The 25,893-nt window shown below is 39.0% G+C and overlaps 1 protein-coding gene across 2 annotated transcripts in view; it reads right to left on the reverse strand.

Moving 5' to 3' along the window:
• The window catches only part of LOC122811574 (nuclear factor 7, brain-like), a 150,103-nt gene that overhangs the window by 113,282 nt on the left and 10,928 nt on the right, over positions 1-25,893 (reverse strand). Inside the window, exon 2 of one of the 2 annotated variants that reach the window (XM_044083501.1) lies at positions 382-477. The exons of the other annotated variant lie outside the window; for it this stretch is intronic. Within the exon in view, the coding sequence (XP_043939436.1) occupies positions 382-477 (96 nt within the window). The remainder of the gene's footprint in view (positions 1-381; positions 478-25,893) is intronic. 2 annotated transcript variants of the gene reach the window in all.

Consider the following 25,893-nt stretch of genomic DNA (forward strand, 5'->3'; position numbering starts at 1 on the left):
AAGGACTTAACATTTATGTGTTTGAAACTCACAGGGCCTAGTAATAGGTATACTCCATGAGAGAATGAGAGACAACGTACTTTTGTGAACACTCGATATTGGTGTTCTATTCTGGGAGCAAGTGTAATGCATCTGCCAGTTGTCTATGACTGGAATTTCCAGAGGTACAAAAACAACCGAATCTGAATAATTCAGTAAGAAATTGAGAACTGCTATTTTTTTCCTTTTCTTGCAGAAGCAGATTAGAAAACAATCCATTTTTGGCTGCAGCCACAACTGAAGCTACTCTAACCTGACCTATTTCAGAACATATCTGGCACAGTGGAAACAAACTTAACTGCTATAGACATACTTCTGATGCCAGGCAATTAATATGGTCACCTTTATCTTTTGTATCTTCCACTGCTGACTTCCCTGTAAGTTGCTGAAGTGATGTTTCTGTTCTGTCAGCTCACTCAATGAGGTTTTCAAGATTTCCTAGATAAAATGAGGAAAATAATGTATGAATCGCACGCATATATAATGTCACCATGCACTCCAGAAATACTTTTATATTTGCTTTATGCTGTCCTTACTGGGCACATCATGTGCATTGTTGCAGTAATTTAGTTAGTTTACAAACATTCTACACTCCAGGGAAAGAAGTGGAAATACATTACAAGCAAGGTTCGGGAATGTACTGCATAACATGACTGAATAACAAAACTAAAATAAGCTATTTAAGTAATGTGTAGTGAAAAGTGACATCTATAAGAATATATCACTGCAACTGATATTGAGGGTGCATCAGTAGTCAACATACAAATTCATTCTCAATGAAAACAACCTAAGTTTTTCTTTCAAGTGAATGTCAACTGTTAGTGTCACCACTGCTAGGTAACTTGGACTGGGATTCAAAAATAGCTAGTGTCAACTGGAAGCCCTAACATGGGTGGAAAACCAAAGACAGTAGCCCTTTCTGATTCAGATGCAGGCCCACTGCAATGATTCTACGCGGTCAGTAGAAACACCACAGTGGACCATCTCCATGGTCATGCTAAATGCTGATGAGACATTCCGGAGGAGCAGCCTATACTATTTGGTCATGTGCTGTCCCCAAAGATGCCTATGGTAAGGAATCTATGCACCTATGCAACTTAGAGAATCACTTGGGTGCATAAATTAGTGCAGTCAGCCACGATAATTAACACTACCAAAATGCCACATTCCCCAATTATTGCCAGTGGGATACATGGATAATTAGTGGTAGTGGGGCATGTGAGTCTGCAGTGTTATGAGTGGACTTGTGTGTGTGTGTGTGTGTGTGTGTGTGTGTGTGTGTGTGTGTGTGTGTGTGTGTGTGTGTGCGTGTGTGTGTGTGTGTGTGTGTGTGTGTGTGTGTGTGTGTGTGTGTGTGTGTGTGTGTGTGTCCAGGTGGTCGCAGTGTGTGTCTATGTGTATGGGTGAATGGGTGAGTTTGTTTGTGAATGGCATCTAGTAGAGCAGGTGATGTTAAGTGTGTGTGTGTGTGTGTGTGTGTGTGTGTGTGTGTGTGTTGTGTGCGTGTGTGTGTACATGTGTATGAATGGCTGAATCTTTGCAGGTGTGTGTGTGTGTGTGTGTGTGTGTGTGTGTGTGTGTGTGTGTGTGTGTGCGCGAGGAAGTTGGCTGCCATACCTCACTCACTCAAGACATCTGGAAAATGACACAAGCTGACATCTGGGACAATATTTAGATATTGCTCTAAGTAAATGTTAGTAGAACAAGAAGCTGCGCATTACAAAGTAGTTTCTAAACAATAGGAATTGTGAAGCTCTAATTTCTGGCATTACTGACTGACTCTAATCCTTCATGATTTATGACGGACAGGGCGAAATTAAAACTCAACTTCAGGGACACTCTGAAAAATCAGAGACAGTTGAGGACAATGGGTACATGTTTTGGTCATACCTTTCATCCTCTTAGACCAAAAAATCTGTACAAAGCCATATATAAAAGTGGGACAAAGGACCAAAAATAGGGACACTTTTTAAATATTGCTCTTACAAACTTAGAAAGTTGATAGAATAAAAGGTTTTGCATTAGCATGAATTTGTTGATGGTTAAGAAGTCTGAAAGTCAAATGTCTGTCATTATTTTCTAGCTTCAGTCTTTAATAATTTGCCACTAATTTGCCAAAAAACACAATGTTATGAAAAATGGACCAAAAACATAAGGCAAAAATCTGGACATTCTGTGAAAATCTGTACAGTTGAGAGGTATGTGTGTCTATTAATGAACAAGAGTGTGTATCTATGAGTGCAATCAAGTGTGGGGTGCATGCTAAGTTACTGTGTGTGTGTGTGTGTGTGTGTGTGTGTGTATGTGTCTGTGTGTGTGTGTGTGTGTGTGTGTGTGTGTGTGTGTGTGTGTGTGTTGGACATGGTAACATTTACACTAATGTGTGCATGTGTGTGGGAGAAGTTGTGAAGTGAATGAGGGGGGGTACCTGTGCCGACATGATGCGTGGTTCACCAGTGGTCATTACAGCAGAAAAATGTTTATAATCCCTAAAAGTAATACCATATGATATAGAGATGTGTAGATTAGACAATAACAAAGTGTTCCTCATCATGACTAATCATGTCTCTGAATCACATTTCCTAAGATCACATAAAATGACCCTCTTAGCCACAGTTTAAATGAGTTCTGGGAAATATTTTTCAATCAAAGGCTGTGTATGTTGTGAGTGTATGCTCGCACGCACATCTGTGTTTGTCTGTGTGTCTCTGTCTTTTATGTACATGTCATACATTTCATAGATTGCATACATATTCCAAGATCATTCAGTTTTATAATCATTTATACCTTGCCCATTCCCTCCCTCAGGTCACACCTCTTTTCTCCAGTAGGACCACACTAGTCAATCCCAGGGTAAATTTGTGAATACTCATTCAATCATTTAGGTTATTTTTAAAGGAGGATAGAGAGCTGTACTGCTTAACATGCAAAGGGAGTTCATTCTGGATAACTGGAAGGTGCTGAGTTATAAACCTGTCCCTCCACCATGTTTTATCTATCTGTTGGTGAAGATATAGGTCCTTGCTCAATTACTAGTGGAGCCATTGGACTTGCAGAGATACAGGAGGTGCAATACAACTAGGCCTTTTATGGTGGAGTAAGTGAGACAGAGAACTCCCCTCACAAGCCTGCAAGATACCATATAAATGGACTAAAGCTTCCAGCCTCTCCTGATAGCTCAGTGGCTTTTGGTCTGCAATTTATTTGGTTAGAAACCTTTGGATCTTTGTAATTATTTGATATGGTTAGTGAGATATATCCCAAAGAGGGTGACATTGTACTCAATAAATAGTCTGTTCATTGTTGAGTATAAGGGAGTGATTACTTCATTACACCTTGAAGATATTTCTGCAGCCAGGGTCACATGAATGCCAAAAGAGACGAAATTATGAACCCAAGTTCCTAGGTCCCTGACATCTTCAATTTGCAGTGGTGTGCTGTCTATATATTATGATAAGGGGGGGTCTGTATCACATTATCGAACTTTTAATAGTTCAATTCACTAAACATCGAACACAAGTGATCTAACTATTAAAAATCCGAATTGATGTTAAAAGGATTTTAAAACGAAAAAAAAAAAAAAAAAACTAAAGTGTGCAATTCAGTGTGTGAAAGGTATTGCATTAGTTGCTTGTGTACACATTTCTCCATTATTTTGGCTAGTGGGGAAAGAATGGCAATGGGTCTATAGTTGGATATGTCTGAGGAGCTAGCACCTTTATGGAGTGGGATGACATGAGATATTTTCCAGAGGGAGGGGATAGTATTTTCAGATAAGGTTCTTTTGATGAGGATAGATATTGGATATGCAGTGGCATCTGCAGCTATTTGTAGGTACTCTGCAGGGAGGAGGTCAGCAGCAAGGGTGGTAGGTTTTAGTTTTTTTAGAAGTGTTTTGATAAAACTAGTGGATATTGGTTGGAAGCTAAATTCACGGTGATTGTTGGGTAGATTTGGTGTGTGGTTTAAGTTAGAGTGGGTTAGTTGATTTGCTAGGGAATGGATTGTTTCAGTGAAAAAGTTATTAAAGGCACTAGCTATGGTCTCTTGGGAACTATGGGTGTACTTAGCCGGGGTTGGGGTGGTGGAATGACCTGGACAAAGAAGTTGATTTAAGCCTGCCCAGAACTTTTGAGGGTTGTTATGGTGGTTTTGTAGGAGATTTTGTTAGAAGCTTTTTTATGCAGAAAAATAGATTTTTTGTATCATTCCTAAGTTGACAATATTTTAGATGGTCAAGTGGGGCTTTGGTTGTTCTCCAGCTGGCCCAGGCTCTGTTTCTAGTTTTTATTTTAGCTTTGGTATCTTTTGTGAGCCATGGTGCTGTATTTGATCTAGATTTTATTGTACGTGCTGGAACATGGGAATCAAGGATACTTAGGAATTTAGTGTTAAAGTAATCTATGGCCTCCTCTAATGTTAGATTGTTTTAGTTTTGACCAGTCAACTGCTTTTAATTCATTTTGGAATATAGCAGCATCAAAGTTTTTCCTGTTTCTAATTGTTTTATATTTGGGCTGATGAGGGTTTCCTGCCTTATGTTTTATAATATAGGTCAGACAATGGTCACTGAGGTCATCAGGGAGAGTACTAGCTGTGTATAGTTGGGGTTGGCTATTAACTAGGATCCAGTCTAGGATACTTTCCCTGTTGGTTGGTTTGTTTATCCTAGAGGGAGAGGTTATGGTCTGTTTAAACCCAAATAAGTTTATATGGGTGGGGGGGGGGTCGGAGGAGCAGGGGTGCCAGTCAGTGTTAAAGCCACCAAGAACTATGGTTTCTTGGGGATAGGTAGTGGATAACCAGTAAAGGATATCTTCTAGAGTATTTAGGTTGTTGCCTGGTGGAATGTATGCACAGACGATGTTCAAGTGCTTGTTTTGGTTAATCTGTAGCTTGGTTATGAGGAGTTCAGCGTTATTGAATTGGGGAGGTTGAATGGTGTCTCTATTAATGGTTAGAATATTTCTGTAAAGGACTGCTATCCCTCCTCCTTTCCTTGTAGAATATTGTATCCTGGAGGTAGTATCTCATTGTCAGTAGTACTGGGTTTTAGCCAGGTTTCCGTAAGCCACATAATGTCTGGGGAGTGGGTTGCTAGGAGGGCATGTAGGTTGGGAATCTGATTGTTAATACTTCTAATATTTAGGTGAAATGCTAGGAGGGAACTAGTGAGAGTACACATGGGTAGCTTGACTTTGGGGGTTGTGGTAGGGGAGTGGAGGCTATTGGGTGTGGGTGGGCCAGGATTGGGACGAATGTCTCCATGTGTTATAAGGTTATAGTGACAGGATATAGGATATTCTAAGCTTTAGGAGTTTGTTTATAAGCTTTATATAGTCTTTGTCTTTAGGATTATGTTTTGTGGCTGTACAGGGGTGGTATTTTATAGAGGGTGGTATATTCGGTGTGCAGGGGAAGGTAAAGTGTTTGGTGTTATGTGTGAAGTGGTGGGTGTCTGACCACATTGGTAGTGAATACCACGGCCAAGTGTTTGCTCGTAGGCAGTGAGATGGTAAAATAGAAACAGTATAGGCATTTGGGTAATTAATATTCTTTTGCTTGTTTGCATTTTGTTAGGGGAGCAGGTCAAATTTTGATGGCTGACTATGCTAACAGGGTGTGGAAGAATGGGAGAGAAGGAAATGGGTTAAGGGGGAGGGTTGTTCAATGATGTGTGACGTGCTGATTGGTACTTAGCAGGAGGGGAGTGGCAAGGGACTGGCAAAGTTTAGTTTAAATTTAGCACTAGTGGGGGTGGGTGGAGTGGAGTTAACACTGACTCTGAGAGTTACCTTGGGCTTTTGGTTTATATGATTGTATGTAAGCAATGTTTTTGGCTGTTCTTTAATTTGTATTATTTTTTTTTATTTTGCACCAATTTTCAGGCTAATTTTTATAGGATCCTAGGGGTAAACTAACAAATGTAGTCAATATGGAGGGAGACAAATTACTGTGGGGACAGCTTAAAGGTGCCTTTAGACCCAGGTTAGCAGTAAACAGTACATAGGATTTGTTATATGTTTTTAGTACATCATAAGGTATTAACCTTATCAAATTCCAGGGCAGACTTCAGAGGGGATAGTTTCCCAGGGTAGCTTCCTTTCAGGCAAGATATTCTTTTTACTGGGGTAGTTTGTGGGGGTCTGCCTTATCAAATTCCAGGCCGGACTTCAGAGGGGATAGTTTCCCCAGGGTAGCTTCCTTTCAGGCAGGAGATTCTTTTAACTGGGGTAGTTTGTGGGGGTCTGCCATATCAAATTCCAGCTCGGACTTCAGAGGGGATAGTTTCCCACGGTAGCTTCCTTTCAGGCAGGAGATTTGTTTTACTGGGGTAGATTGTGGGGGCTTGCCAGGGTTTAGAAGCAGGCTGCCGACTGGGTCAGGGAGCACTTACTTACTTACACAACTGTATTATGTTCATCATATTGATCACTGTTATGGTAGCCATAGCTATATGGGCAGATTACCCTAGCTACTACATTTGGGAGGTGGAAGGAGAACAGTCTAAGAATGGCCCTTGCAAAGCCTGACCTAGACCTAGAGAAGGAATTAAGCTTATAGTGTTTCGCAAAAATATGCACAGAGGACCAAGTTGCAGCTTCTAGACCACTTGAATTCAAGCCTTTCCAAAAAGCCAAAGATGAAGCCAAGGCCCTGGTAGAGTGGGCCTTGACCCTGCCTGGAATAGTTTAGTTGTCGTGAGTGTAACAAAAAGATAGCCTTAGACATCCATTTGGAAATAGTATGTTTTGACACAGGTTGTCTTTTCTTCTTACCTTCACAAGAAATGAACAACTGATCCAAAGATCTGAAAGACTTAGTTCTGTCAAGATAGTACCTGAGTTGTCTGTGGACATCCAAGGTATGGAGAAAACATTCTCCCTCATTTTTGGGTTCAGGAAAAAAACAGAGAGATGGATAGTTTGGCTTAAAGTAAACTTGGATACTACTTTAGGCACAAAAGAAAGATTAGTCCTCAAAGAAACTCTATCCATGTGGAAAATGAAATAGAGTTGACTCATCATAATAGCTTGCATCTCAGAAACCCTTCTTACAGAAGTCAGAGCATATAGTAAAACTGGTTTTCACATTAGGAACTTAAAGTCAGACAGGCTACTAGCTCAAATGGAGCAAGTGTTATACTTGAAATGAAGTCCCCTAAAAGGACCCACCACACTTTGACATGAGAATGTATTGAAAGAGGAGGATCCATGGGCGGATATGCTGAAATGACTGATAAATGAACCTTGATTGTATTGTAAAACCAGAGAATAACAAGCCCTGAATGGTGCTGGTTATTATTTGCCACTAACTAGAAAACCTTTTCCATTTGCTAATTTATGGATTTTCTAGCATCAGGCTTTCTTGCCTTCACAGGATGACAGCAACCTCTCTTTTGACCACCACACTTCCACTGTGGTCAGAAAGTCCTTCAATGTGGCACTTCTCACTACTAAGGGTTTTGCATTCAGGAAGAAAGAGGTCGTTGTTTCCCTCTATTCTTCCCTCATTAGGCCAATCATCGAGTACAATGCCCCATTTGGCATGTACCTCACTAGACACCTGCAACAACTGGAGAGGCCACAAAAGTATCTCACAAAAAGGATCCTAGGCCTTAAACACTTGTCCTATATGGACAGACTCAAAAACTCCAACTATTCTCTGTCTCATATTGCCTACTTAGAGGCAATCTCTGCTTGACTTATAAAGCCATGTCTGACCCAGCTCTGTTAGAAATACTACATCTAAAGAAATCCCAATCCCTCCGCACCACATGCTCCAGAGACCTCAACCTCATTGCCACAATCAACAGAACGTGCTGGAGGGACAGGTTCATAACCCAGAGACTGCCCATGCTATGGAATAGACTTTCCATACATGTCAAATAGAGCACCTCACTGGCTCTCTTCAAGAGAAATCTTGATGAGTGGATGGGAAATAGGAAATTCACCCCTGGGATCACTCCAGTGGCTCTACTCGACAGAGGCATTGGAAACTAAGGTCGGGGGGCACTTGGCCAGGGTAATCCTATGGGCTAGGCTTGTAAAGTTTCCAGGGCCATTAGCCTAGTACACATCTATGAACCTATGAACCTATTTGCACCTGCTGCATGTCTTCAGTAAACAGGTGCCTAAAAGGAATTTATACCCTATCATCCAGGCAGTCAATTAAAGTTGCTTGGGGTTGGAGTATATCAAGCACTGCTGTTCTTGTGTGAATAAATCCAGTCTGTGAGGAAGCTTGTGGTAATTTATCCTAGCCATTTCCAAAAGAAGAGGGAACCATGGTTGCTTGGGCTAGAAGGGAATCACCAGAATGATCTTGGGGGACGCCTTCTGAATCTTCAGCACTACCCTGGATATTAGTTGAAAAGTTGGAAAAGCATACAGCAACATGTCAGTCCAAGGAACAAGAATGGCTTCTGTCTTCCAGGCCTTCATGCATGGAATCCTAGGGCAGAATCTTGCCAGCTGATTGTTCAGCTAGGAGGCAAAGAGGTCGACTTGAGGAACTCTCCACAGATGGATCAAATCTTGTAAGATCTCCTGATCTAGTTTCCATTTGTGAGGATCTGGCCATGTCCTGCTAAGCTTGTCTGACACACAATTTTGCTTTGATGAACTGTAGGATGCCTATAGAGTGTGATTGTGCTGTGAAGCTATATCCCAAGCTAACATGGCTAGCCTGTACAGAGAGTATGACTTGGTTCCTCCTTGTTTGTTGATATACCACATAACTATGGGATTGCCTGTAACAATATGAAGAGTTCCTGGGGACCAAAGATGATTCAGAGTGCCTCGATCAGGGCAAGGATGTGTTTTATATTCATGTGCTTGCATCTGTCCTTAGTGTTCCACCCACCCTCCTAAAACTGTTCTCCAAGCAAAGCCTGAGGCATCTGTGGTGACGGACTGCTTTGAAACAGAGAGGAAGAAGGGGAGGCCTGAATATAGGCACATCTGTTGTCTCTACCAGGTGATTTCTTTTCTAACAAACCCCAGCACCGAGATAGGAAAAGACAAGATGCATTGGTGTTGGGACCAAACAGACTTCAGATACCACTGTATTTTTCTCATGTGGAGTCTTGCCAGGGGTATCTTGAGAATCATAGAAGTCATGAGACCCAGAATATTGAAGTATTGACTTGCATTGACCAAAGTCTGAATGGAAAATCCTAGAAATAGATCTAGATGTAGATATATTTTTCCCTGCAGAAGAAAAGCTCTTTGAATTGTGGTGTCTAGCTTATGTCCCAGAAAACAAATCTGTGAGAAGGAATCGAGAAAAACTTTTGAATGTTGTCTTGGAATGTGTAAGAGATCTCTCACTATAGAGACAGGATTCCTGATACTTTGGAAAACACTCTGCAAAGATAAGCAAGTCATCTAAATATGGAAAAATCTGGATATCCTGTAGCCTGCAATGACCTATAACTGGAGCTAAACACTTTGTGAACACCCTTGGTACAGTGGATAATCTAAAGGGTAAGGCAGTGAACTGACAGTGTGATCGAGATACACAAAACCTTAAGAAACACGTGAAGTATGGATGAATATAGCAATAACCCACGCTGGATTTACCCACGGTTGGTGTGGTTTGGTCACGAGGGCGAAGTCCGAGTGGCCAAACAAAGCCAACCGTGGGTAAATCCAGCATTACCCACACCCAGAAGTAGGTTATTGCTATTATACAATGACATTATTTAAGAAAAAAAATAATTACTTTTCTTAAATACTGGCATTGTATAATGCCTCCTTGCTGCCCTTCCGCAGCTGTCTGCTATTCTGCGGCAGTTCTGATGTACTGCGCATGCATATGCCTACGCAGTACATCAGAGCTGTGGGCAAAAGCAACGGAGAAAGCAAGATCTCTGTTGCTTTTTACAAACTGTTTTGCTATGTTAAATGGGTTTAACATAGTGAGACAGCTTTAAAAAAAGCAACGGAGAATCTCCGTTGCTTTTTTTAAAGCTGTCTCGCTATGTTAAACTCGTTTAACATAGCGAGACAGTTTGATGCAACGGAGATCTTGCGTTCTCTGTTGCTGTAAAAAAAGAGTTATAGTAATGGAAAAAGTCCGGGCGACCGGACCTTTTTCCATTACTATAACTCTGATTTACAACGTGCATGCTGACCAATCAGCATGCAAGTTTTTGAATATTAATGGGGGTCATTGTATAATAGGAATGTGATGATAAGCATTTCTTAAATATTGTATAACCAGGAAACTTAAAAGAAGAAGAATAGGTAATAGGTTGTGAAGTGATATCATTTTGAATTTGGACAATAATACAAACAGATTTAGGAAACAAAAGATCCAGAACTGGCCTCCAAGCACCTTCATTCTTTGGCACCAAACACAACCTTTAATAAATCCTCTTTTCCTCTGGAAAGGGGGAACTGGTTCTATCACTTCCTAGGACAGCATGTGATGAATGATAGGTGAAAACAAAAGAGTCTGGTCTGGATGATGTGGAATTACCCTCTGAAAAGGAGGAATTTCCTCCCTTTGCAACCTGTAACCTTGACAAGTGGTCTTCAAAATCTATTTATCTGAAACTAACTATTGCCAAAGAGAAAAGTGGAGCTTTAAACTTTCTAGAAAAAAAAAAAAAAACTGGCTGCTGGGGGGGGGGGGCAAAGTCTCTTAAACAGTCATTCTGACTTATTGGACTGTCCTTGGTTTTGGGAGTTCTGGAATTCTTCTTGGAACTCCCTCGCCATTTCTTCTTAAATGTCTGTTTATCTTCATTTTGTTTCTTACCAAAACTGAATGAAGAGTTATAGAACCCCCAGGAAAATTTTGAAAATGAGGGCTGAAAATCTTAGAGATACTGTGAAATGGTTTACCCCTATCATCACAGTTTTTGATCACTTCTGCAGCAGAGGGGGACAAAAACGTAATCTCTATCCAAAGGAAAATTTAAAATCCAATTTTTTAACACAATCTGAGAGGTTCTGAAAATGCAGCCATGCAAATCTCCTCAAAACATTACCAGTGGCCATAGCCCTTGAAGTATCGGTCATACACACATTCACTGCATATAATGAGTAGTGACTTGAACAGTATCAGACAGTGAATTATTTAAAGCAGATGTTTCTTCAGAAGAAAAAAAATGCAGGCAAAACATTACTCATACTTTCACAACTAGTCAAGACAGGCCTTAACACATAAGCCTGACAATTCATAATTCTGAAAAATCAAAGTTGCAGAAGTATATACTTTCCCCCACACTTATCAATAATTTTTCCATCATTATTAGAAATAGGAAATTGGAATTAACTAAATATTTAGCAAAAGAAAGATTAACTGAAGTTATAGCTGCTGGATCAGATTTGGGGAGAGTGTATACAAACTTAAATGACTAAGGAATTTTATATATCCTATCTGCCTTTTTAGGGGCAGATGGCTGGCTGCCAGAAAAAAAAATGCAGGCAGTAACATACACATCCTCCAAAGCTGAAACTACTGGAGGAATGGGTCCAGGTTCTGGAAACTCTTTCTGTAACAGCTCATAATGTTTTCTTAGGGACTGAGAAACTTCAAGTGTTCTCCCACTGCAAAAATAGCACATTCTAGAAATAGTCTCAGAGAAAGAGAAACTCCCTTACAGGGAGAGTCAGAAACTGAACTCTGCTCTGAGTCTGAGTCAGAAATCTGAGGAGAAAACCCTGTATATGTCCCTTCATCCTCCTGTCTAGATTTAGAATCTTGAATCTCTTCAGAAAAGGAGGCATCCCTCTTTCTTTCACCAGAAACTACTTTACAAGAAGGATTGATAGCCTGAATTAAACCCTGAGACAGACCCAGCAAACTACTCCTGTCAAAGGAAACTTGAGGAGGGCTAGGTACGTGTTTAGTTTTAGGTTTCTTTTAGACATCAAAAATGGGGCCAACAGTGTTATTAATGGCAACAGTAGATTTCCCAGGGATGTTCACAACATTCTGATAAAACAGGGAAGCCTTCCCTGCTTCCTCTCCCAGAACTAACAAGGGTGTTTCTCCCTTGCCCAATGAGGAAATCCCAACAGCCATAGAGGACTTGGCTAACCCTTGGTCCATAGTGACTGTAGGTACTACACCAGATGTATCCGGGATAACATATGAGTGGTGTGAGGTACAATTAATGGTCACATCAGAGTCACCCACAAGCAGCTGAGGCAAATTGCTAGCCTGCTGTGATGATGAAGACTTTTTTCTTTACTTTTTCTTTTTATGGATGGAAGAAGGAATGACCATAGGACCAAAAAATTGTTCCATGGTTAAGCTGAAAATGGTGCCTCATTCCCTGGTACAACAAACAGCATATGCAGTTAAAAACAAAAAACCTTTAAAAGTCACTTTTTCACAAATAAATACAGTAAAAAGCCCTTTAAAACATTTTGTCATCCATACAAAATAAAATAAACACAATTTTTCCACAGAAAAAATATTTTTCAGTTAAACAAATTTTAAACTGACAGGAAAAAAAGAGTGCTGTCATTTAAAACTACAATACAGTCTTATGATAGTCTGGTAAAACACAAACTCCTAGCTTTGAAATAACTTTCCTGAAAAGGATTGTATCAATAATAAACAAAATTGTTAAATGGAAGTTTCCCCTCCCCAAAGGGAACTTATTTACCCAGGAAAGGAAGAGCTCAAGCTGACAATCAATCAGTGAAAGCCGTGTGCCCAAACTTGTCTTTTAGTTATCTCAACTCAAGATGCTTGACTGTTTGGACAAGTCCAAAACAAATACAGAAACCGCTGAAAGGTTACAGATGTAGTCAGAACACAATGCCAATGCCCAAAACAAGTACAGAAACCGCTGAAAAGTTACAGATGTAGTCAGAACACAATGCCAATGCACGAAGTAAAAAATCTTCTTTAATGAATGAACCATAAAAATCTCAAACACATTAAGCGCTTTCATCCACACTAAGGTGGACTTCATCAGAATGCATTACAGCTGTTGAATATGTATTTAAACTCATTTTGGGGCCAAAAGTCACTCAGTGTTCAAGAATTTAAAGTGAACTGGTGCCAATAAAAAATGACATAATGCAAGTATCAAAATACAAGTAAATGAACCCTCCATGCCTTCCAACACTAAAATAATCCATTCATAGCAAAAAGTATATATCAGTTCAAATAAAATCATATTTGCTGATTTTCAATAACTATACTAAATACAATAAGTATATTTCTAATAATAAAAAATGCTTAAATAAAAACTATATGTGAGCTCCATAGAATACTTATGCAATACGACCAGTACATATCATAAAGGTAAAAAGTAAATGTATTTGTATAATAATCTATCAGTAAGTCCCCTAAAGATGTTCTCATATAGGTCAGGTCATATAAATATACCAAACTACAACAATAATGTCCTAAATATATATTTGATGTACTAATGTAGTTGTAGTAGAGGTTTTATGGTAATGTAATCATTGAGTCCAGGCTCTCTTGCAGCATCAGTTAATATTTGCCATATCATTTCTCTCTTACCAAGGAGTGCCTTAATATTGCCACCATGTGGACCTAACGTAACTTGATCTAATATTGCAAACTTTTAAAAAAGTGTGTGTCTCCATATTTTGCTACATTTCTTTACAAGGCATTGTTTATGTCCTTAGTTCTTATATTATATAGGTGATTGTAAATTCTCTTCTTAAATTGCCTCTCTGTTTTTCCTATATAGTAACTAGGACATGACATGCATTTGGCCAGGTAAATAATGTATCTAGTATTGCAATTACCATACCTAAAATTGATTCTAGTCCTGTTAGTATTTTCTAAAATCAACCCATCTGTCTCCAGTATCGCCTACATTGCCTACAACTTCCACACCGTCTAGTGTGTTTACTTTGATCGTTTCTTATTCCTGATGTAAATCCATTTTCCAATTTTTTCTTAATGTTTGCTCCCATTTTATGGACAAAAATTGGTGTGTCACCTATTATTTTCTTAATATCTCGATCAACCACAAGTATATTCTAATTCTTTCTTAATATGTTTTTTATACAATCTACAAATGGGGAGTATCCCAAAACACAAGCTCTGTTATATTGAATAGTAGTACCTTTCACCACTGTTGCTGAATTCTTAACAAATTCCTTGCCTAACAAAGGGGGATATTTTTTCCCCATTCACTCACAACATAATTTGTAACATCATTCAAGATAGGTATGGGGTATCCCCTAGAAGTAAAAATAGATTTGCTATAATTTACTTCATCTATCATATCTTTATATATAGATGTCATACGGGCAGCTCTAATACATTGTCCCTTGTATATATTCTTCATCATGTTCCTAGGATGGTTACTGGAATATTCCAGATAACTGTTTGAAAAAGTACTTTTTCTGTATATTCTAGACTTGATAATGTGTTTGAGATTTTTATGGTTCATTTATTAAAGAAGATCTTTTACTTCATACATTGGCATTGTGTTCCGACTACATCCGTAACCTCTCAGCGGTTTCTGTACTTGTTTGGGATTGTTTACGTTGTTGTTACGCTGAATTTTGTATTTTCTTGTTTGGACAAGTGGAAGGTACCCTTAAGCTTTGGAAGTTGGCTGCCTGTATATCCTTGGCAGGATATATCCCAAATAGCTAAGTATACTACAGCAGTGATCAATATGATGAACATTTGTTGTTCTGGTGCCCTTGCATAAAGGTAGTCCTTCTACTGACCCTAGGGATTACAGGCCTGTTAGTCTCAAAAGTATTATTTTCAAGGCTACGGAATGAATTTTAATGAACTAATCCTCTGTGATGTAGGTGACCTTATATCCCTGGATATTCACCAGTTTGGCTTTGTAAATGGCAGATCATGCCTGCTAAATAACGCTGATGAGTTCTTTGAAAATTTTACTGATGCCACATATAAGGGGAATACAGTCCATAATGCTTATCTGGACCTTGCCACAGCAAGTGACACTATCCCTGATGTTGGGATTATTGACAATTTTACCCAGCTCAAGCTTAATCCTTACATAGCTTGCTGGATTGGTAATGGTTGTCTGATAGGACCCATACCGTTAAGATCAGTGGTATTTTGCCCTAGACAGAAAAATGGCATCAGTGGTGTCCCACAGAGCTCTGTACTGAGGAGCCCTCTATTCTTTGGTACACAATTCTGTGACACAGATGCTGATATCAAAGGACTATGGCTAGCCAGGGATCTTGATGATTGTAAACTGGGGTGGTTATCAAATCTCCTTCTGATATTCAAATACTTCACCAAGAACTGGACCAAACAAATGTTTGGTGTAATAGTCATGGGCCTACTCTTAACACCAAAAAATGTAGCATAGTTTCTTCTAGTAAATGTAACATCACTGTGGCTTACCATATAGATAACCTTCCACTTAAATTTGACATAGTCATCAGAGACTTGAGTACATATGTTGTTAACAGACTCTTCTTTGACCATCATGTCTCTGTGGGGGTTAGAAAATCCTTGTTCTTTGCACAATTTATTCCTATTGGTAAGTCCCTCAAAATCCAAAGATGTTACATTTCCACTTTATTTGTCCTTATTAGGCCCATCATTAAATATAATGCACTATCTTGTATGCACCTTCCTAAGCACCTAAACCAGTTTGAGAATCCTCTACTTTTCCTCACCAAAAAGATTTTAGATCTCAGGATCCTTTACAACTCTGATAGACTAAATGCCTTGCCCCTCTACTCAGTGTCATACAGACTCCACTGGGATGATGTCAGCTTGCCTTCCATGTTTTGAATGACTAAGCACTCTTTGAACTCCTTCACCTAAACAGAGCCAGTGATGAACCAAGCACTCATTCTAAAGCTCTAAACCTATGCTACCACATCAACAACACCAAGTGCATGATGGATTTCTAAGCCAACATAAACGCCTGGTTCTGGAATAGGCTGCCTTTTCCTATCAAGTAGAGTACATCCATTGCAGCCTTTAAAACCAGTCTGGATGACTGATGGGTGAGCACAACTATTCACAGGAGATATGTGGAGTAAGTCTCCCTAATGGAGGACAATGTCAGCTTTTCAAGTCTCCTTTGTCAGTAAGCTTAGGAAGACCCATGATGTTTTTATGTATATATATATATATATATATATATATATATATATATATATATATATTGGTCTGGTTCATTTTGCCAAAAGCACATTTCACCAAATTTTATTTCAGCAAGACCAAACCACAAATCGGCGAAAATTTTTTTGCCGAATTTCATTTCACCGAAAATAGTGGTGGCAGTGTATATACCCTTTTCTCCACTGTAGTGCTATACTGGAGTTAGGATATATAGTTGGGGCGGTGTGGAGGCACAGCTTGTTGTATGCAGTTTCTGTTAAGAGGGTAAATAAGTACTTTTTAATTAGACTAGGTGGGGGGCTATGCCCCCTACACCCACCACACCCCCTCAACTAGATATTCTAACTCCAGGATTGCACTACAGTGGGGAAAAGGGCATATACAGGGCACAGTGAAATGAAATTCGGCAAAATGTGATTTTGGCAATTTGGTCATGGTAAAATGAAATTCAGCAATGGTATTACTGAATTTTCATCTACCCGAAAATCAGATGCATGAAATGACTTTGCCGAAAACTTACTCACAGGAACACCTGGATCACAGCAGTAAATAAACCACTTGGCCACTATGGTGAAGTCTCCCCTTTTCCCCTCTATAGTGCGATCTTGGAGGTAGTATATTTATTTGGGGTGTGTGGCATTTCATTTGCTTTGGTTCATTTATTTTGTAGCTAAGTGAAAATTCGACAATACGAAGTAGACCGCTATAGAGTTATATCTATATTGAGCATGCTCTTTCTTTTATATATATATATATATATATATATATATATATCGCTCTCTCTCTCTCTCTCTCTATATATATATATATATCGGTATATATATATCGGTTCAAGTCAGTTGAACGAAAACCCATATCCCTGACGACCGGATCGCCGAGACAGAATCGCCAACACCGCACATCCCCGACAATGGTGAGTAGCATGGAATGGGATGTATTCCCATTCCCACAATGTGGTGCGATCTCGGAATTGGTATATTTATGTAGGGGGGTGTAGGGGGTGCAGGGGTATTTGTGACTGTTTTAGGTGTATTACGGACACTAGAATAGATTCCGTGCCATAATATTCACTTACCTTTGCCGGGGATGTGCAGTGTTTTCGTTCAACTGACATGAACCTATATCTATATCTATATCTCTATATATATATATATATATATATATATATATATATATATAGTCATTTATAGTATTTAAAGTATAGTGTCATTTTTTTTTAATTTCTAAAGAATGAGTCACTAAGGAGTACATTTATCTTGAGAAGGGTTAGGAGTCATAAATGTTTCTGTAGTACAACAAGTCAGAGACAGCTGTGTTATGCAAAATTGCTTTAGTGTAATATAGAAAGTAAGTAAGTGTTCAGAGTTCATAGCCATGTACTGCCACTTCTGTTAATGCCAGAATAAGGTAGGGCAAAGTAGAGCAGAGAATATGAGTATGGATCTCAGCAGTGGTGCTTTACTTTGCTTTGTCCTGCTCAGATTGCTGTTCTGGATGAGTCACGCACAACAGTGTGCATGTGAGTTTGTGTGTGAATGTGTTTCCTGTGTATATGTGTGTGTATACATGTGTATATATACATGCATTTAAGAGTGTGTGTGTGTGTGTGTGTGTGTGTGTGTGTGTGTGTGTGTGTGCATGCGTGTTCGTGCGAGCGTGCATGTGTGTGTGTGTGTGTGTGTGTGTGTGTGTGTGTGTGTGTGTGTGTGTTTCCACATGCCTGTAATATGTAGCTGCATGTGAGGGTATCCATTCACAGTTGATTAAACTGTTGAGGTGGGTGATTCTTAAACTTGCGAATTTCATTCTCATGAGATCAGTGCTATGTGGACTATGCATGGCAGTGATTCAGATCATTACTTAACAGTGCAACTCAGCATATCTAAGTACTGTGACTAATGCTGCTGAGCAGAGTTTTTATGAATCAACCTTGGTAAACCAACAGTACCTTAACACGATACATTTTAGCTCATTGATTTAGTTATCAAAATCTGTTATGAATTTTTTTGTCAAGGATACATGTGTTTATTATTATGTCTTTTTTACTGTATTTCATTTCCGTGTCTAAAAGTTGCTTAACTTTCCATTCTACTACTTATACTTAAGTCTCACTTTTTTTTTGTAATCAACATGCTTATATCAAATGAGTGGGTTGCTTTTATATCTACAATAAAATTAAAATCATTTTATTTTTTTTTATTTAATTTTTGACATTTGAGTTTGCCATTATATCATTTCACATCAGCTCCTCTCTTGGCAGTTTTCTTTCACATTTGTTATCAATATAAGTACTGGAGACTGGCTGACAGTGTTTTTGTTGGGAGTATGTTTTTTCTTCTGGATTTGAGTGATTTGGGATTATAGGTTATCAGGGGCAGACTGGGAACTGCACTGGCAGCATTTTTTCATTTCTTTTTTCTACTGACACCTCTAGATCTCCTGAACATGCTCAAAGTAAAATCGCGTGAGCATCTGTAGCACACGCACACACACACGCACACACACACACACACACACACACACACACACACCAGTGTAGTTTCTAAGTGTGTGCCCACATTGATTCTCTTGTTTAGGGAGATTTATGCCTTCATTTAGTTGGTGTGACCATGGAGTTTGTAAGTTTAGAAGGTTCAAACAACACTTTAAATGGAATTTTTTTCACCCTTCTAAGCTTCGGGCATTTTTATTCTTGTCCTTTCAGTGGATGTTACATAGCAGAAACCTGGTTCTTCTTTATTTAGAAGATAGTGTTAGTATGGTCAGGGATTACCCGGGAATCAGGAGTTTAGCTTAGAGGTATTTTTTTAGGTGTATGGGGTGGAGTTAGATGGCTGAGGTAAGAACATTTTTCTTGGTATTTCTTGGCTTTCGGTTTATATTGTTTGGCCTGATGTGTGAGTTCTTCATCATCTTTTAATTTTGTATTGTCTTTTTGTGTGTGGCACCAGACTGCTTTATTTAAAGGGGTTGGGTGACTGGAATGTATTTAGTGTGTAATTTCTTCTTTACTCCTGCCTTTCATGTACACTATTTTTGTTATAGACTTTGGACTTGCTTTTCCTGGGTCTGGATGCAGATAGTTTCTCCTTTCTTCTTCTTCCGGCTTTTCCCAGTTAGGAGTCGCCACAGCGGATCACCTGTCCACTCATGATTGGCAGTGGAGTTTTACGGTGTCGAGTTACCAGCCTGGAACCCAACCTTCCACAGAAGGCACACACATGCACGCAGTCATGCCTAGGGCCAATTTAGAGTGTCCAATCCACCTACAGCATGTCTTTGGGATGTAGGAGGAAACCACAGCACCCAGAGGAAACCCACTCGACCACAGGGAGGACATGCAGACTCCGCACAGAAGGCACCCCAGCTGAGGATCGAACCAGATAACCTCTTGCTGTGAGGTGGCAATGCTAACAGCTACACCACCGTGGTTGCCCCAGTTTCTCCTTTTTTCTGTGAAAGTTATTTCCATTTTGGAGGATTGTCGATTATTTACTGTCCTTGGGTATGGACTTATTTTGTATTTTGGGTCAACAGCCTTTTTTGTAGGCTTACTGCTTCTAACATAAAAATGATTATTTATATTAGAATAAATTGTATAATGCTAATCTTCATTTAAACTTTTATTCTGTTTTTCTGTATTTTATGTATCTATAGTATAATGATTTCCTCTTTTGTGGGGATGATGAAGGTACAATCACAGATGATATTTTTTTACTATTTCTTTTTACTTCTGTAACTGAACAATGGTAACAGATGCGGGTAGGTTTTTTTTTCTTTTTTTTTGCTGCCTCCTGAGCTCTGAATGTATTATATTAACTGAAGCACATAAAATGTTTTTGTTACACAGCAGTTGTCTTTGTAGATCTTATTTTCTTTTGACAAAGGCAGAATAGTGATGCAATTTAGTCATTATGTTTTGTCAGTATTAATAATATAACACAGCACAAGCATGAAAATGTATTTCAGCATTAACTGACTAATAAACATAAAAGATACTCATGCAGTCCCCCTCCATATAGTCACATAAATGGGGCCTGTAATCATTTCCATATCTGAAACAAGTCTTATCAGGAAGACTGAAAAATAAGCTGCTGCAACATTTCTAATAAAATAGCAATAAACCCCCTGAGCACCTAATACACTAAATAAAAATCTGTAAAATATCTCAAACCCAATAGGAGGAAACTATTACTGCAAAACTAGGCTTGACATCCAAACCAAAAACAAGAGGAAAAAACTGTAGTATGTAACTAAAATAGCACGACTACTACCTGTACCCTTCCCACCAAAATATGTAGCAGTCACTGGCATCAAACACATAAAATGAACAAAATAAAAGAAACATTTTCTCATATGGATACACTGCAGTAACTTGTGAAAAATCTAGTATGTGTTTGCATATTCTGCAGAGACCACTGTGTCAGGATTTCCAAAGGAGACTGGTAATTAATAAATTATCAGTATTGGGGAATATGCCATATAAAAGGAAAGTTAAAAGAGTGTGTTTATTTTGTGAGGTGGAAGAGACAACAGAGCACACTTTTTTTTAAATGTAAAAGACATCTGACACTCTGGAAAAAGTTGTGTAGAAATTCTTTTTGAGAATATTAATGACAATATATATATGAATATGACTACATGGATATTATAAGAGCAAGAAGTAAGAGTATGTCAGAAGAAAAGTTAATTTATTTTATGTAAGATTGGCTATTTGGAATTAAAGACTGAATGAAATTTTGTTTAGTGTGAAAGGGATTTTGGCAGATATATTGTTAAAACCAGATTATGGTTGTGGAGGAAGGAGTGGTGCTCAAGTATGGAAGGGTAACAATGATGATGCTGTAAGAAAATGATAAATACAGAGGAGAAGAAATGTGCATATCTGTACCTGTAAGCATGTACATTTTGTAAATACGTAAATAATGTTTTACATTGTGTTAAATAACGGATACCCTACTCTTTTCACAAAGTGCTGTGGGATCTTTTATATCCACCAACTCAAGCAGATGGAACCTGTGTTTACCTTTCATCGAAAACACTCAGGAGTGCAGCACTGCAATGGCAACACTCCATCTAGCTGGTGTGGGAATAGAACCCACATTTTTCTGTACCAAAGGCAAGTGTGCTAGCTGCTGTACCACTGACGCTACATGCTGTAGTTATTCGACATTAAATTTATAACATTATTCCATAGGCGCTATTGTTTTCTTCCTTTAACCATCTTTTCATCGACGTTTTGCCTGTAGAAAGTCCATTCTTTGCTGCAGTGATATAACACTTAAGGTCACACATCAGCAGTCACAATGGGGCTGGGGTCACACAGAATAAGCCCCCATAGCATTTTCCCAAGTCAATGCTATGTTTTATACAATAATATTTATACCTGCTGGTATTCTCATCAACAGAGAATAATACTGACGCCGATTCCTCCACATCGCAAGCAAAAGAATGATAAAAACCCACCAAGGATAATCTACTGAGAATGCAATGAATTGCTAGTAAAATGTTGTTCTGGATAAACAAGTCTCACAAACAAAAAAGTAGCATATTTGCAGTAGTGTAATTAATAGGAAACTATAACTTTTGTTGTGATCTTATAACTACAAAATGTCTACAAAGAACCTAAATGTCGTAGCATATAAGGGCATATCATGAGTTAGCATATCTCCTGAATTTCCTGACTATCATATTTTTTGTTGCTTCTAATATTCAAATCTGACTTAACGCACACACACACACACACACACACACACACACACACACAGTTGCAGTTCATTTGGTTGAGACTAGTTTGTGTGATATAAGTGAACTGCTGTATGCTTTGTGTGTAAGGTCATTTATGCAAAGGCTGTACTGGGCAACTTTTGGTTAGTCAACAAAGATAAGTGTTGTGGATGGGAGTTTGTGTGCAAGTGTGATCATTTTAGATTAATGTGTGTGTGAGTGTCAGTGCTTTAAGGTTACAGTAAGGATTAGGTTAGGGGATAGGTTTTAGTGTGTGTGTGTGTGTGTGTGTGTGTGTGTGTGTGTGTGTGTGTGTGTGTGTGTGTGCTTGTGCACATGCATGTGGTGATTGGATAGTCTTGAGTAGTTGTAGTGTTATGAAAAGTTTTTTTTAAGGTAAGGCACATATTAGGGTTAGTGACAGGGACAAGGTTATGGTTAGGGTTAGTACGAATTCCTAGAGCGGAGTGGGGGGTGCCGTCTATGTATTACCCTTAAAAGCTCAAATTGCAATGATACTTGTAAAGCTCTACAGCTACTAATATTTTTTGTTCAAAAATATAACAACGAATACAGCTAAGTTAGGAGTGAATAAATCACCATGATGCAAATACCAGTTCTTCAAAAGTGTAGACTTTATTCTTCTAGGGTTCTTATCACCTTCAGGTATAGCAATTTATTTTGTTTTCTTTTCTTTTTAATCATGTAGTAAGAGAGTGCCTATCCTAATCCAATGCAGACCCTAGTCATCTAAGACCTGGACCATAGTGGCAAGAGTGTAATTCACATGGGCAAATTAATGTATGCCGTGTCTTAACTGAAAATGGAGGGAATCTGGAGTCCTCAGTCAGACACACACACACACACACACACACACACACACACACACACACACACACACACACACACACACTCACACACTCAGTCAGGGAGAATATATTAACTCTGCACAGAAATGAGCCCTTTGCACTGGAAAAGTGAGGCTGAAACCTTACTCACTGATCCACCATATTACCCTGACACAACTACAAATGATACTTCTTCCTACACAGGCAAGAGTCTCTAGCTCTCCTCAGTGCATTATCAGACTGCTTACTTTATATTCTTCAGTATAAGTATATTGTGATCTCTTTATATTGCAGCTGTAACCAGTATGCCATCTTCATTTGGATTATTTCATCCAGGTGAATCTACTGAACTTTTTTGAAGATTGTTGTACTTTTGTCAGTATCCTTCTCATTTCTCATCCCATCACTTACAACTTCTGTGTCAACCCTGCTTTTTTTAATTTCTCCAAATCTTTTGGGTTTCTAATACCATGATGGGAATGGAGCCCATTCCCAAGTCAAAGTACGATTAAAATTCCTTGCATAACACTACTGGAATAAAACCTGTCGCCTCACAACAAGACGTTGTCCCGTTCGATTCTCAGCTAGCATGTCTTCTGTGGAGACATGCGTGAATGGGTGTACCTTCGTTGAAGGTTGTGCGTTAGGGCCGGCAACTCAGCACATAAAAATCAACTGCCAATCATTAGCGGACCGGAGTTCCACTGTGGCGACCCCTAACCGGGAAAAGCCGAAAGACACGATTATACTGAGTGCTATGTTATCCACAGACATATTCTACCGCCAGTCCCTCTGCAGTGTCACTGACATAAATATTGAAGAGTGCTGCTATCAGGATTGAACTCTGCAGTGCATCTGATATAACTTACTTTCCTTCACTGTGGACCCCGTGTACTGTTATTCACTGTGTCATATCATCCAGTTCATATTTCACCGACGACATCGGTCACACAATCCACAACAAGGGTGACCGTGTACTGTTATTCACTGTGTCATATCATCCAGTTCATATTTCACCGATGACATCGGTCACACAATCCACAACAAGGGTGACCGTGTACTGTTATTCACTGTGTCATATCATCCAGTTCATATTTCACCGACGACATCGGTCACACAATCCACAACAAGGGTGACTAGCTTGCATAGTTTATGAGGAACTGTGTCAAGTTCTTTTCCAAAATCTGTGTAGACCATACCCATGGTTGATACATTTTTTTTTGAGACAGTCACAGGAATCTCTTGTGCTTGGTCAGACATGACCTTTTTATTGTTAATTCATACTGCATTTAGTTATCTGTCCCAGTAGCCTTAAAAGTATCATAATTTATTTTTCCTTTCATAAATGATTCGGTTGTTTTTTCTACTACTGAGAATAAGCAAACTGGTATGTAGTTTATTGGATCTCCCTTACTTCTATTCTGTAAGGACAAATTACATCACATTTGTCTTTCTCCAGTCTTGAGTACTATTTCATTCCTCCAAGATGTATTAAAAAGTGCAGATTGTCCTATAACCTGCTTGAAATATAGCTCTTTCAGAAGGCAGTAGAGAATTCCATCAATATCTTTGCTTTATCCAAGTAATTTTATTTCTAAGTTTTGTTCTGAGTCCTCTCCTGGGTTAATAGTTGGTATCAGACTCCACCCCCCCCTTCCCCAGTCAAAAATAGTTCTGCTTGATTTACCATCTCATTTGTTTTGAGCTGAAACACATATCCGTTATATCTGCCTTTTAGTGTCACTCCTTACTCACATCCCTTCTCTGCTGATTGCTTTTTCATAAACACATATCCGTTATATCTGCCCTTTAGTGTCACTCCTTACTCACATCCCTTCGCTGTTGACTGCTTTTTTATAATTCACAATCCATGTTCCTTTTCTTTATGTTTACCTATGTAACAGTTTACTTCACTTATCAACACAGTGTCATTTTTCCTACACTTTTGGTCTTTGTTGGCCTAGCTGTTTCTGTGCTCCCATCTTATTTAATACTGTTTTTCCTCCTTGTCCTCTTGTGTTTTCTTCTACTTTCCAAAGACGTCATTAGCGTTCTTTCAACAGTGCTACTATTCCTCTGCATCTGCAAAATGCTGACTCTAAAATTGTACTATGACTGTCACTCCTGCATAACACTATTGGAATAGTAGTTTTGTCTATGGCCACTACCATAGCCTGCTTTAGGCACCAGTGAACCCTGCAGTCGCTGGGGGGGGGGGCCCTGTTCCCTGGGGGCCCCTAACCACAGCACACTATATCATCCTGTTATTTTGTAACATGTATGTAAAACCAACAAAAGCTAGTACAGCAGTCTTGTAAACCATGAGGGTAATAACTCCTATTTATATCTTCCTTAAAATTCAAAGATATTTCTGGTTGTAGTAACAGTGTTTTGTCAAGTAAGAAGCATCAGAATTCCATTAAATATTTTACCACTGACATAGTGTCCCTGGCTTAGTTAAACCCTGCTGTTGGACATCTTCTCCACTAAAACTTAACTACATAGCCAGCTTTAGGTCCCTGCAAAACCTGTGGCTGCAGGGAGGCCCCCTTATTCATCCTTGACTGTGTGGGGGCTCCACAAAAGCTGCTGTTGGCTGGGGAAAAATGAGAAGAAAAAAATGTATTAACTTCCTAATTATGCTCTTTAACATGAACAGGGCTGTGATATGACCTTGTTAGGATGAAGCTGATAATGAACATGAGCAAGGTAAGTACTAGAGGGATCAGCAGCCCAGAGTGACCAAGATAAGTACTAAAGGGATCAGCAGCTCAGAGTGACCAAGGTAAGTACTAGATGGATCAGCAGCCCAGAGTGACCAAGGTAAGTACTAAAGGGATCAGCAGCCCAGAGTGACCAAGATAAGTACTAAAGGGATCAGCAGCTCAGAGTGACCAAGGTAAGTACTAGATGGATCAGCAGCCCAGAGTGATTGATCTCAGTGCAAACCTTGCATTTTAAGAAGAGCTGATACTTCCGATCATCATGGATGGCTTTCTCTTTCAGGTAGTTTTATAAATAATACCAGAACACCAGATATTATAACTCCCAAATTCTTTGCTTACGAATTCAGTGCAATCCCAAAAATAATAGAATAAATACTCAGAATCAGGAATACATTTAAATACTACTCTACTTCACTTAAAAAGTTACTCAAATAACATCTTTTGAATCAATATGTATTTTTGGACAATAAGTATAA

This window comes from Protopterus annectens, chromosome 9.part0 (genome assembly GCF_019279795.1).
Source record: "Protopterus annectens isolate FY-2018-M chromosome 9.part0, PAN1.0, whole genome shotgun sequence".
Taxonomy (NCBI): Eukaryota; Metazoa; Chordata; order Ceratodontiformes; family Protopteridae; genus Protopterus; species Protopterus annectens.